This window comes from Peromyscus leucopus, chromosome 4 (assembly GCF_004664715.2).
Source record: "Peromyscus leucopus breed LL Stock chromosome 4, UCI_PerLeu_2.1, whole genome shotgun sequence".
NCBI classification, from domain to species: Eukaryota; Metazoa; Chordata; class Mammalia; order Rodentia; family Cricetidae; genus Peromyscus; species Peromyscus leucopus.
In genome coordinates, this window is record NC_051066.1 from 130,860,109 (window position 1) to 130,872,549 (window position 12,441).

Here is a 12,441-nt window from a genome sequence, read left to right on the forward strand (position 1 = left end):
GGCGGTAAAGGTATCCGCTGTAGAGCCTGAGTTCAATCCCAGGGTCTCATATGGTGGAAGGAGAGAATGGAGTCCTGAACGTTGTCTTCTGATCTTTACGCATGTGCTGTGGGGGTGTGTGTGCGCGGGCACACACACACACACACACACACACACACACACACACACACACACACACAAATAATAAATGTAAAAAAGAGAACATGAGGGGCTGGAGAGATGGATCAGCAGTTAAGAGCACTGGCTGCTCTTCCAGAGGACCCGGGTTCAAATCCCAGCACCCACATGGCAGCTCACAACTGTCTGAAACTCCAATTCCAGGAGATCCAACACCCTCACACAGACATACATGCGAGCAAAACACCAACGCATTAAGTAAATAAAAAGAGGGAGGACATGAAATTGAGGGGGGATCCCTATGAACTTGGGATAGGGGTGGCTGCGGTGGGTATAGGGTCTGTGACAGAAATGGGGTCTCAGAATCAGGATGGAGAGATGTGAATAGGAATGGAGATCCCCCTCAAAGCTGGAAATAGAGGGCAAGAAAAGCCTTAAGGGAACCTAAGAGATAATGAGAGGTTAAGAGCAGGAAGAGATGAAAGGCTGGTTTCCAACCTGCGTGGCACAGTTGCAGGGGGTGGGGTGTCATCGTGACAGTTGGGTAATCCCGGTGAGGTTGGCTTGGTGTTGCAGAGTTGGAGAATACCGTGTGCCGCGATAATGGGCTGCATGTTGCAGAACTGGGGTCGGGGCCAGGGTTCGGGGGTGGCGTGCGGGCGTCGGACGTCTGTCTGTGCAGAACTGGAACCACTAGGGGACTGGGTCTCTGGTGGACAGCGGGGAAAGCTGTGTTTCCGGGGCAGGGGGCTCGGCGCCGGCTCCTGGGCGCCCCCTGGCGGTCCCGACCCCGCCGCCGCCGCTGCCGCCGCCGCGGCTCCCACAATGCTTGCGTAGCCCGGCTCCGGCTCCCCAGGCGGCGGCGGCTCCAAGATGGCGCAGGCGATCTTCGAGGCCCTGGAGGGTGAGCGCGCCGGGCCGGGGCAGCGGCTGTTCCGCGTGGCGCCCCTCCCGCCGCGCCCTCGCAGCAGCGGGCCCAGGGCGCGCGGAGGCCGCGGGGCGGAGGGCGGAGGGCGCCCGGGCCGGAACAGCCGCGGGGCGGGAGGGGGCGGGAACAGCCGGGGAGCGCCGGCCTGCGGGGAGGGGGCCTCGGGACCGGAACAGCGCGGCCGCCGAAGCCGCTGCCGGCGCGGGAGGGTGCGCGCGGAGGAAACAGCCGGGGGCCGGGGCCTGGAGGGACCGCCGCGCGGGAGGGCCTGGGTGGCCCGGCAGCCCAATCGGGCGCCCTGACCACCCGAGAACTTCCGGAGACGCACTGTAGTCCTAAATCCAGTGCGGGGGAAGGAGGCACCGCCTGTGTGCACGGCTGAGTCTGGGAGAGATCACAGGCCCAACCCAGTAAACGTAGGACACCCGCCCGCCGTGTGCTCCTGAGTCAGAACCGACGCCGCCCTGTGCCTGCTCGGGCCACGCTGGTCTCCGATCACATTGGATCCGATCCTATGATCTGCAAGATCACCCAGGTGGCTGGGCCTCAGGCTCTGGGGCAAGCGAGCTCTGAGCGCCACCATGTGCACCTGCTGGAGTTTAGCGAGAAAGGGTAGCTCTAGAGAGAGGAGTGGAGTTGGGCACAGTCGTCACCCCAGGGGGTGGAGGGTGGGGTGAACAGCTAGAGTGCACGCCTGTGGGCAGGACGGGCAGAAGGAAGCAGAAGCTTGCAGTTCTCTGGACCTCAGCCACCTAGCTTCTTGGGGGATGAGTTCTAACCATGGAATGACGGGGCGCCTTTTGCTATCTATAGGGGTCCAGTTTCAGTGATTGTCCCTGAACCAGGTGACCTCACCCTCCCTCCTTTACTGCCCTACCTCACCCTACTCCTGCCGCCAAAATTGTGGGAAAGAATAGTAAAAGAACTTCGTCCAGGTGTGGTGTTGCAGGCCCGTAATCTCAGCGATTGGAAGGTGGAGGCCGGCAGGAAAATCAGGAGTTTGTTAGCATCAACTACATACCGAGTTTGAGGCCAACGTGGGCACCATGAGACTTAAAAAACAAACAATTGGGAATATACATATACATATATATATATACATATATATGGGAATATACATACACACATATGGGAATATACATACACACATATATATATGTGCACGCAACATTTTTTTTAAAAGGCCATAAATTTGAAGGAAAATGGAGAGATTATATGGGAAGGTTTGGAGGTTGGAAAGCAAAGGGAATGTTGTAATCAAATTATAATCTCAAAAATAATAAAAATATTGAAAATAAATATCCTCCAGAAAACAAAACAAACAAAATAACAAGAACCCCCCCCCCAAAAAAAAAAAGACTGCAAAGATGACCCCAACTGCTGTGTTCCTTGAAGAAAATAGCAGGGATGGTGTGAATCTGGCAGTTAGGGTCATGCCCTCTTGGAGGACAGTGGGGTATTGCATTGTTTAAATGTTACTACAAGCATGCGTTTGTGTATTGGATAATGAAAAAATTAAAAGAGAAATCGGGGAATGTAGCTTCACTGGTCTTGGAAGGTCCCCAGCACCAAAATAAATAAATTCCTGAGTGAGGGAAGAACAGCAGGTGTGTGTTGATCCACCGGGAGGGCATCCGACCCACCAGGTGGTGGGAGCCACATTTGCAAAACCCTGGAGAGAGCAAGACTTCCCACAATTCACTTCAGCCTAGGGGAGCAGCTAGAGAAAAGACCTCCCCTGATTCGATGAAGCTTCTGAACTTTATCTTGGGATCAGTGTGGTGCTAAGAAAAGGTTTTCATCAAGGCAGCCGCATCATCTGATGTATGTTTTATAAAGTTCACCCTAGCTTCTGGGGATTGGCCTTGGGGGGGGGGGTGACTGGCAGCAGGGAGCGGGTGAGGAGCTAGGCTAGGCAACTGAGGGGATGGAAGAGTGGATTTCAGATGCATTTGGGAGACAGAATAGGTTAGATTTGCCAGCAGTCTAGAAATGGCAGGGAGGAAGCAGTGGGGAGAGAGAAGATCAGAGGGTGCCCCAGGGGCCTACCTTGGAAAGACAGTGCCCTGCTGCTGTGTTTGTAGCAATGGGTGTTACCTGAGGAGACAGAAGTGGAGGGTAGCCCATTTAATTTGGGGCTGGTATATATATATGCACACTTATGTCACAGCATGCATGTGGAGGTCACAGGATAACTTGCAATGGTCAGTTTTCTCCTTCCACAGCCTAGGTCCCAGAAATCAAACTCAACTTGCCAGATGCCTTTACCCACTGAGCCATCTTACAGGCCCAAGTATTTATTTTATCCTGAAAAAGTTTGTTTTTCCTCCTGAAGTTCTAAGACACAATACAGGGTGGTCCCTAGAACCCGTTTCCCCAGCTTGTGCAACGGCCTGTGCTGTCTGTGCTGATGTTATCTTTACACTAGAGATTCTCACCCATCAGTGTGGAAGAATGCCATCGCTACCATCGCTACCAGCTGACGGGGTCCAGGGGTCTAGAATCCTAGCTGGTCCTTTCCAAGCCACACTCTGCATCCTCTCCTTCGCCTAGCATTCCTGACTCCTGGCAAACACTTACCTGTTCCCCACCTATGAAATGTTGTCTTTACAAGACTATTATGGAAGTGGATCTTGCCTTTGAAACTTGTATATTTTGCCCATCAATTTCCCCAAGGTACATCTAGCTTGTGTGTTTGTTGGTATTTGCTTATTTTCCCCTCGAGACAGGGCTTCTCTGTGTAACAGCCCTGGCTGTCCTGGAACTCTTTTTGTAGACCAGGCTGGCTTCGAACTCAGAGATCTGCCTGCCTCTGCCTCTCAAGTGCTGGGATCAAAGGTGTGCGCCACCACCATCTGGCTTAATTCGGGTTTCTGTCTGTCAGGAAAGCCACTACTTCCCTTCTCTACCACTGATGATCAGCTGACGGGGGCAAAGTGCATCGAGTTCCCATGTAACCGAACAGCCTGCATCAGCTCAAAGACCCTCACCCTCCTGACCGCCATGTAAAGTCCCCTCGCTTTTCCGCCAGGCTGCTGCTCTGTACTCTGAGGCAGCCCACACTCTGCCCCCCAGTAAACTGTCTCCACCTATGGAGTGGTCTACTTTGGTGTTTTGCTGAATCTGGTTTGGTGGTTTCACTTATACCTGTAAGTGCAGCTTTCCAGGAGCTGACAACCCTCTGGCCTTTTCGAGTACACACACATACACACACACACACACACACACACACACACACACACACGCACAAATAATAAAAGTTAAAAATTTTAGCCAATGCTTTGCAGCAGCTCCCCCTCACAGTCACTGACAGTCACTGTGCTAGGACATTGCAGACAGGATTTCTCACTTGGGAAGTGAGGTAACGTCAAACAGTATTGATGCTAAGGATTTGGCACCAGGCATATTCTATTCCCCACCCTCTTCCTTGACTCCTGGGAGTTGGAGAGCCTGGCTTAGACTCTTGCTGTAAATTTCCTCTCCCAATTTACAAAGGTAAGAGAACAGATCTCACTTCTGCGACATGGCTCTGATTCTCTTCAGAGAGGACACTGTGCTGTCTGTCTCAGGTGCTGGTGCCTAAAGTCTCCTCAGAGCTCCTGCCGTCCAGTTGTCCCTCTGTCTATCCATGGTGTTAATAATTCTTCTAATAAAACACTTAACTTTTTATTTGGTGTCCTCTTGAACCACCTGACTCCATCCAAAACCTAGCAATGGGAAAGGGTTTTTAGAAGCTGCACGGGAGAGCATGGACCCCAGGTCTGTACCTCCCAAGATACGGAAAGAGATGAACGAGGATGAGACCACTGGGGACAGTGCAGGAGGTGGAGTCTAGACAGAAGGAACTCCTCAAACAGCTACCTTTGGGGGTGGGCGGTAGGAGACTGTGAAGAAGGACCTCCAGCAAAGTAGAAGAGACCCAGGAAGCGGGGCCCCTGGAGCCAGGGAGAGGGTCTTGGTGTGTCAGACACCTCTGCATGGTCTTGGGTGGAAGTGAGAGCCTGAGTCTCACTAGAGGAATAGAAAAGACTGGACATTTGGCAAGAAGGTGGAGGCACAGGCAGATGCTTTGAAGATTCAGCATCAGATATGGGATGTTGAAGAGACAGAGATGAGAACGAGGAATGCAGGGAGACTTGTGGGGTGTGGGTAAGGAGGACCAGGAAATGGGGTTTCCAAAGGGCTCTGGGACTCAGGGTCCAGCAACGCCTTTGAGACACTACAAAATTGTTTGTTTATAGAAATTACAGAGGAAGATGGTCTGGGGATGTCTAGGGGTGTAAGTTGGCCCAGAAGAATTCTCACCTTTTTTTTTTTCTTTTTTGTTTGCTGGGTGGGGGTAGGTACTGGACCTTTGTACATGCTAAGCATGTGCTCTGCCAGTGAGACATGCTCTCAGCTTCTTTTTCCAGCTCTTTTGTGTTCCAGTTCCTAGAGCTCATCCTCATGATCAAGGGTGGTGTGTAGACTTCCATGTCCTTGTTCTAGGAAGCAGAGTTAGGGCTGGGGTAAAGAGGGCACTTACGTACTAGGCAGCTCTTAAGATATCCTGGGCCTAGCAAGATGGCTCAGCAGGTAAGGCCCTTGCCACCCTAATGATTTAAGTGGGATCTCTGGAACCCACTGAAAGGTAAAAAGAACTAACATCACTGAGTTGTTCTCTGACCTCTACATGTGCTGTGGTGCAAACTAATCTCTTGGTCTGAGGATGCAGCTCAGTTGGTAGGATGCCTGCGCCCCCCCCCCCCCCAAAGCCCTGGGTTCACTCACCAACACTGGCTGTGGAGATGTACACCTGTAATCCCAGCACTTGGAGGCTGAGGCGGGAGGATCATCATGAACTGAAGACCAACTTAACCCTTTATAATAAGTTCAAGGCCAACTTGGGCTATTAGAGTGAGACCCTATCTTTAAAAAAAAAAGGTAGGTAGGTGATATTTTGAGAAGCTCTCTTTTTTATTTGTTTGTTTTCTGAGACAGTGTTTCTCTGTGTAGTGCTGGTTGTCCTGGAACTCACTCTACATGTAGACCAGGCTGGCCTCTGACTAACAGAGATCACCTGTGGGTCAAAACCTCTTCGGAGGTCAAATGACCCCTTCACGTGGGGTCCTAAGACCATTGGAAAACACAGATATTTACATTACAATTCATAACAGTAGCAAAATTGCAGTTATGAAGTGGCAAGGGAAATCATTTGGGGGTCTCCACACATGAGGAACTGTACTAAAGGGTCGTAGCATTAGGAAGGTTGAGAACCACTGACTTAGCTCTAGCTGTTCCGGTACTATATAGACCAGGCTAGCCTCAAAGCCAGAGATCCACCTGCCTCTACCTCCTGAGTGCTGGGATTAAAGGTGTGCGCCACTACACCCAGTTTTGAGAAACTTTCATATAGCACTTGCCCCCCTAACAGCATGTAGTCCTTTCCTAGCTGCGAGAGAGGTTTAGGAATGTAGTCTTTACTCTGAGACCACGCTTCGAGCCTCGCTTCCTGGGATCTGTTGCAGTGAAGTAGAGAGGACAGATCTTGGGTTTTTGAGGTGGAGCTGGCTTGTGAGGGTGAAGTGAGAGTGGAATCTGGGTCCACTTCCTCACAGGCTGCATTTCCTGTCTCAGGAATGGACAATCAGACTGTTTTGGCTGTCCAGTCGTTGTTGGATGGCCAAGGAGCAGTCCCTGATCCAACAGGACAAAGTGTCAATGCGCCGCCTGCCATTCAGCCGCTGGGTGAGTATCTGCCCTGTCCATCAGCAGAGGGCAAGTGGCTCCCATGCAGAACATGTGAGGTTCGTGGGGCATGGGAGAGACTGTCCTCTGGTGTCTGAATTTCCTCCCTTCCTCCTGCCTGAACCTGTCTGTGCTTTTCTCTGTCCACTGCTTAGAGAATTTGGGTCACAGGCATCATCATTGGGAATGTCCAGGAGCCTTGATGCTTTGCAACCTTCTCCCTGGAAGTCATGTTTCAGCTTCTGTAGAAAGAGAACAACCAGATTTTTCCAGTTTATGGGGCAAGCCTCTGATACCTAGAGAGGGAAAGGACTTCTCTGGAAGTCCCGTGAGTCTTATTAATTAATTAATTAAAAATTTTGAGGCCAAGTCTCATAAAGCCTTGATTGGCCTCAAACTTGCTATTTAAAGATGATGGTTTTAGCCGGGCGGTGGTGGCGCATGCCTTTAATCCCAGCACTCGGGAGACAGAGCCAGGTGGATCTCTGTGAGTTCGAGGCCAGCCTGGGCTACCAAGTGAGTCCCAGGAAAGGCGCAAAGCTACACAGAGAAACCCTGTCTTGAAAAACCAAAAAAAAAAAAAAAAAAAAGATGATGGTTTTAAACTCCTGATCCTCATACTTCTGCCTCCCGAGTGCTAGAATGGCAGGTGCCTTCCACCATGTAGCCCACAGACATTTGAACACTTGAAAATCACTCCAGGTACACAGAAATAAACACTTGGGCTTAAATTATAATTAAGTGTGTGTGTGTGTGTGTGTGTGTGTGTGTGTGTGTGTGTGTGTATATATATATATATAGAGAGAGAGTCTCTCTAGGTAGCTCTGTCTGGCCTAGAACTTGATATGTAGATGAGGCTGGCCTTGAACTCACAGAGAGATCTGCCTTCCTGTCTTATGGTAAGATGCAGGTTATTATTCCCATAGTTCTTAGTCTGTCCAGGGTAGGCAGGTTAGCTTCAGTTTCAACAGTTGTAGAAAGAGGGTAATTGTCCTACCGAATAAGTATCTTATAAGAGTATTTAGGACTTGGCGTTAGCTGATGTATGTAAGAAATGGAAGTTTCTGGGGTCAGCAAGATGGCTCCGTGCATAGAAATGCTAGCTGCAAGTCTGCTGAACTGAGTTTGATCCCTGGAACTCACATGCTAGAGGGAGAGAACCCTCCTGCGGTTGTTCTCTGACCTCCATGTGCAAGCCATGGCACAATCATACAGCCACCTGCTAAAATAAATGTGGAAGAGGAAGAGGCAGCAGCAGCCACTGTTAATCCCAGAAGCAGAGGCAAGTAGGATCTCTGTGGATTCAAGTTTGAGGGAAACCTGGTCTACATAGCGAGTTCAAGGCCAGCCAGGGCTGCATGCTAAGACCTTGTCTCAAACAAACAAGCAAGCAAACAAATAAAAAAACAAAACAATAGCAACAGCAACAACAAGACAAAACAACAACAAAAAAACCTAACCTAAACCAAGAAAGAAATGGAAGCGTCTACTGGTTTCCTCACAGACGAAGCTAACGTTTCTCCCCCTGAAGCCCTGCCTGCCTGCCTGTAGAGCTGTTCTGACTTTGCCCTCACCCCATAGTCAGATGGACCCCCCTGTTCCCACTTTGGTTTCCATCTCCTGGCCAACGTGAAAGGGAAGAGGGAAGAGGAAGTCATATCTGTTCTTTTATGTGTTGTTTGTTTTTGGTTTTGTGATTAGGACTTCATATGTAGCCCAAGCTGGTCTAGAACTCTAGATCCTCCTGCCTTAACATCCTGGGTGCTGAGATTATAGGTGCGTGCCATCACAACCAGCCACACCTTTTCTCTTTAAGAGACATTTGCATAGATTTACACTTCTGCCCTTATCCCATTGGTCAGAACGTAGTCATATGATATGCCACCTAGCAACAAAGCAATTTGGGAAAAATACATTTTAAGTAAGAAGTTACACCAGGCAGTGGTGATGCTCATCTTTAATCCTAGCACTCAGGAAGCAGAGGCAGGTGGATTTCTGAATTCAGAGGCCAGCCTGGTCTACAGAGTGAGTTCCAAGATAGCCAGGGCTACACAGAGAAACCCTGTCTTGAAAAACAAAACAAAAAAGTAAGAAGTCATGTTTCCCACTAAAATCTGTACTAGTCTATAAGAAGAATACCATGAATATTGATGCCAGGTTTGGGGATATATCAATGGCTTTGATAATCAATAACACACACACACACACACACACACACACACACACACTTAAAAAATACAAATAAATCTTTATAAAGACTTCCTAGAGCTGACGAGCCTTGCATCGTGAGTTGATCTGAGATGCACCAGGACAAGGGGAAGAGTGGATGCAGAGGTTTGAGGACGTAGCTACATGGCCCACTGGAGACTGACGAGTAAATTCAGTCAAAATAGAGTCTGTGTTTCTCAGCTTTGGAGTGAAGTCACTACCGTTTCCATATTTCACATTATTTGATAGTTGGCTGCACATATGCCTGGCTCTTCCTGAAGGTGCCTGCTGGGCTCTGAACGTTCCTGGGAAGCACATGGTTGATGCCGACACCCGCATGGCAGGTCATACTGTTTTCAGACTTGTCCTGAGGCCAGCTGTGGTATCCCGTTCTTCTCTGTGATCCCCCTGATTCATTCTTGCTTTTTTTCCCCCCCATTACTCCACTTCATTTGTGACCTCTTCAACTCCTGGCCTGACCCCAGATGATGAGGATGTCTTTCTCTGCGGCAAGTGTAAGAAGCAGTTCAACTCACTGCCAGCCTTTATGACCCATAAGCGTGAGCAGTGCCAGGGGAATGCCCCTGCCCTGGCCACAGTCTCACTGGCTACCAACAACATCTACACACCTTCTGCAGCACCTGCTGCCGTCCAGCAGGCCCCGCCTCCTGCCAACCGCCAGGTAGTCCTTCATTATTTGTTGGTTCCTTTAGAAGGTCTCTTTCTGCACACTCTGGACTGAGTCTTGGAGGAACGATGCTGGGCAGGTATCTACGTTGTGGGCTTGGCTGAGATGCATAGGACAGAAATGCACAGTGGTATATACCTGTAATTCTAACACTCAGGCTGGTCTAAACTTACTACATAGTGTGTTAACCTCCAGCTCCTAGAAGTCCTCTGGCTTCCCAGGTGCTAGGATTTCAGATGTAGACTCCTGTGTATGACTTGAACTTAGGTATTTCACATCACCCTTCAGCTTCCTTATGGAGTCTCAGACATGCCCTGCTCCTCTCTTGCTCAGATCTCCACATACATCACAGTGCCCCCGTCTCCACTGATCCAGACCCTGGTGCAAGGGAACATCTTGGTGAGCGATGACGTGCTCATGTCTGCCATGTCGGCCTTTACATCCCTGGACCAGCCTATGCCTCAAGGGCCCCCACCTGTGCAGGTAAGGTGGTGGGGGCTTCTCATGGGGGTCTTTTTTTTTCCCTTCTTGCAATGCTGGGGGCTGACCCCAGGGTTTTGTACACCTCTCAAGAGTTTCATTCCAGGCCTGCAGACTAACTCCTGTGAAATCAGACTATTGTAGAGGGAAATGGCTTTGGCTCTAGCTCCCTTCTCTGACCAGCCCTGCTGAGGAATGGAGCCATGACAACCACTGTCCAGCTGTTTTGAGTCCTCTTTTTATTCTCCGTCCATTAGAAAAAAGCAGAAAATATAGTGGCTCCTTGAGATTTTCCAGTACACATAGGTGACCAGCCACCAAGACCAGATTTCAGGATCCCAGAGGGGAAGGAGCTGGTCCCCTGAGCCCCACTATTGGTACATTCTAGTAAGCAGCTGCTGGGTGGTCATTGTCCTGGGAAACGGCCCAAAGTCAGTCTTGAGTCACCAGTCAAGAGCCTGTCCTGCTTTGCAAACTTTCACTTTTCTTTTATGCAATGGCCTTGCAAGGCCTCCGCTGTTGACACAGGATGCCCAAGGCAGGTTAGCTTGGCTGACCTCCCTTGACATTCTCCCAGGTCCTTCCTTGTTTCTTTCCCTGTCTCAGTATTGTCCTCTGAGCTGCCCAGGGCGTTACCGTCCTTTCCAAGCGCTGGCTAAAGCCTTTCCGGCTGACGAACCGCTTTCTCTTGTGATTGCAGAACAGCTTGAACATGCATCCAGTGCCCAACTACCTCAGCCAGCCTCCACCGCCTCCTCCACCCCCTCCACCCTTGCCCCCGCCTCCCCAACCTCCACCTCCTCCTCCCCAGACCCTGGGCCCTTCTGGGCGCTCCAACCCTGTTGGGAATAGTGTGGTGGAGGTGTACAGCGCCGCTGCACCCATGGCAGGGAACGGAACAGTGGAGATCCAGGCCCTGGGGATGCAGCCCTACCCACCCCTGGAGGTGAGCAGAGGCGGTGGTGTGGGGGAGTGGTCAGTGGACACTGGGCACAGTTACACCAGACCCTGTGCTAAGGCCAGACCCAGCATTCTTCTCACTAGCGCCCGTGTCAGGGAGAGGAGGGCTTTAATCGAAGCGTGCAGTCTACAGATGGCACACACAAACTGTGGGAGGGCCGCGTAGGGGCCATGTGGCAGAGTCTGGGTTTAAACCCAGACAGCTGAGCCGCAAAGCTACCTCATGAAGTTGGCTCTTTTTCTGTGTGTGTGTGTGTGTGTGTGTGTGTGTGTGTGTGTGTGTGTACACATATGCTAGCATGTCTGGCCGTCTGTCTGTCTCTCTCTTCTTTTCTTTCACTTATTTAGTGGATGGGGGCATGTGTGTGGAAGTCAGAGGACAACTTGTGAGAATTCATGCTCCTTCTACCCCGTGGGCTCTGGGGATCGAACTCAGGTCATGAGTCTTGGTAGCAAAGGCCTTTACCCACGGAACCATCTTACTGGCCCAATTCATGAAGCTCTGAGGGGTGTTGGGAGTAATCGCCTGGGTGAGGCAGGTTCCAGCTTGGGTGCTGATGGAATGGCAGTGGTGAAAGCCGAGAGGACCACAGTGACGGTCCACAAGGGTCCCCTTATCCTGTCCCTTCTCAGGCTCTCCCCCTCACTCACAGTGCTGTCCTTCTAGGTGCCAAACCAGTGTGTGGAGGCTCCAGTGTACCCCACACCCCCAGTGTACAGCCCTGGCAAGCAGGAATTCAAACCAAAAGGACCCAGCTCCACTGCCCCCATGACCAGTGCAGCTGGGAACACAGTGGCCACCTTTGACTCCTCCCCAACGCTGAAGACCAGACGTTCTAAAGGTGCCAATGGACTCCCAGAAGGTTGGCCGCCCACCCTCCCTGGGCATCTTCCCTTGGCATCGGCCTCCCCACAGGCTGCTTGGTTCTAGTCTTTGCTGTAAAGATGGGTAGGGTTGAGTTTGGTGCCGTGTACTGGAAAACTTGAACTAGCGGTGACTTCAGAATGATAAGGGTTTTCTTTCCTTAGACCAGGAGCAGAAAATGGGGGAATTCTGTGGCATGGTCACCAAGCAGCCACGTTACTTCTGTTGTTCTGTTTCTCTGACCCTGGAGCATGGCTTCGTTTGTCAGGGTGCCTCGTCACCCAAGGTGACTGCTGCAATGCCAATCATCAATTTTGTATTCCAGACAGTACGAAAGAGGAGGAAGAGAAGGGTACCAGGGGACTCTCCCAGTTTCCAGGAGTCCTGTATGAGACTTTCTTCATATGTAGTCATGTGGCCATGCATAGCTGCAAAGGAAGCTAGCAAATGTTGTTTGTCTTAGCCAGG

The 12,441-nt window shown here is 50.8% G+C and overlaps 1 protein-coding gene across 3 annotated transcripts in view; it reads left to right on the forward strand.

The window, feature by feature from the left end:
• The first annotated feature begins 915 nt into the window (after nucleotides 1-915).
• Nucleotides 916-12,441, forward strand: part of Znf341 (zinc finger protein 341) — a 33,415-nt gene continuing 21,889 nt past the window's right edge. Inside the window, exons 1-6 of one of the 3 annotated variants that reach the window (XM_028888921.2) lie at nucleotides 916-1,021; nucleotides 6,662-6,772; nucleotides 9,466-9,662; nucleotides 10,002-10,151; nucleotides 10,849-11,094; nucleotides 11,776-11,971. In XM_028888921.2, coding sequence (XP_028744754.1) covers nucleotides 991-1,021; nucleotides 6,662-6,772; nucleotides 9,466-9,662; nucleotides 10,002-10,151; nucleotides 10,849-11,094; nucleotides 11,776-11,971 — 931 coding nt within the window. In that variant the 5' untranslated portion in view covers nucleotides 916-990. Of the gene's footprint in view, nucleotides 1,022-6,661; nucleotides 6,773-9,465; nucleotides 9,663-10,001; nucleotides 10,152-10,848; nucleotides 11,095-11,775; nucleotides 11,972-12,441 lie in introns of those variants that run through there. The other 2 variants (XM_028888922.2, XM_028888924.2) reach the window with 2 other exon arrangements.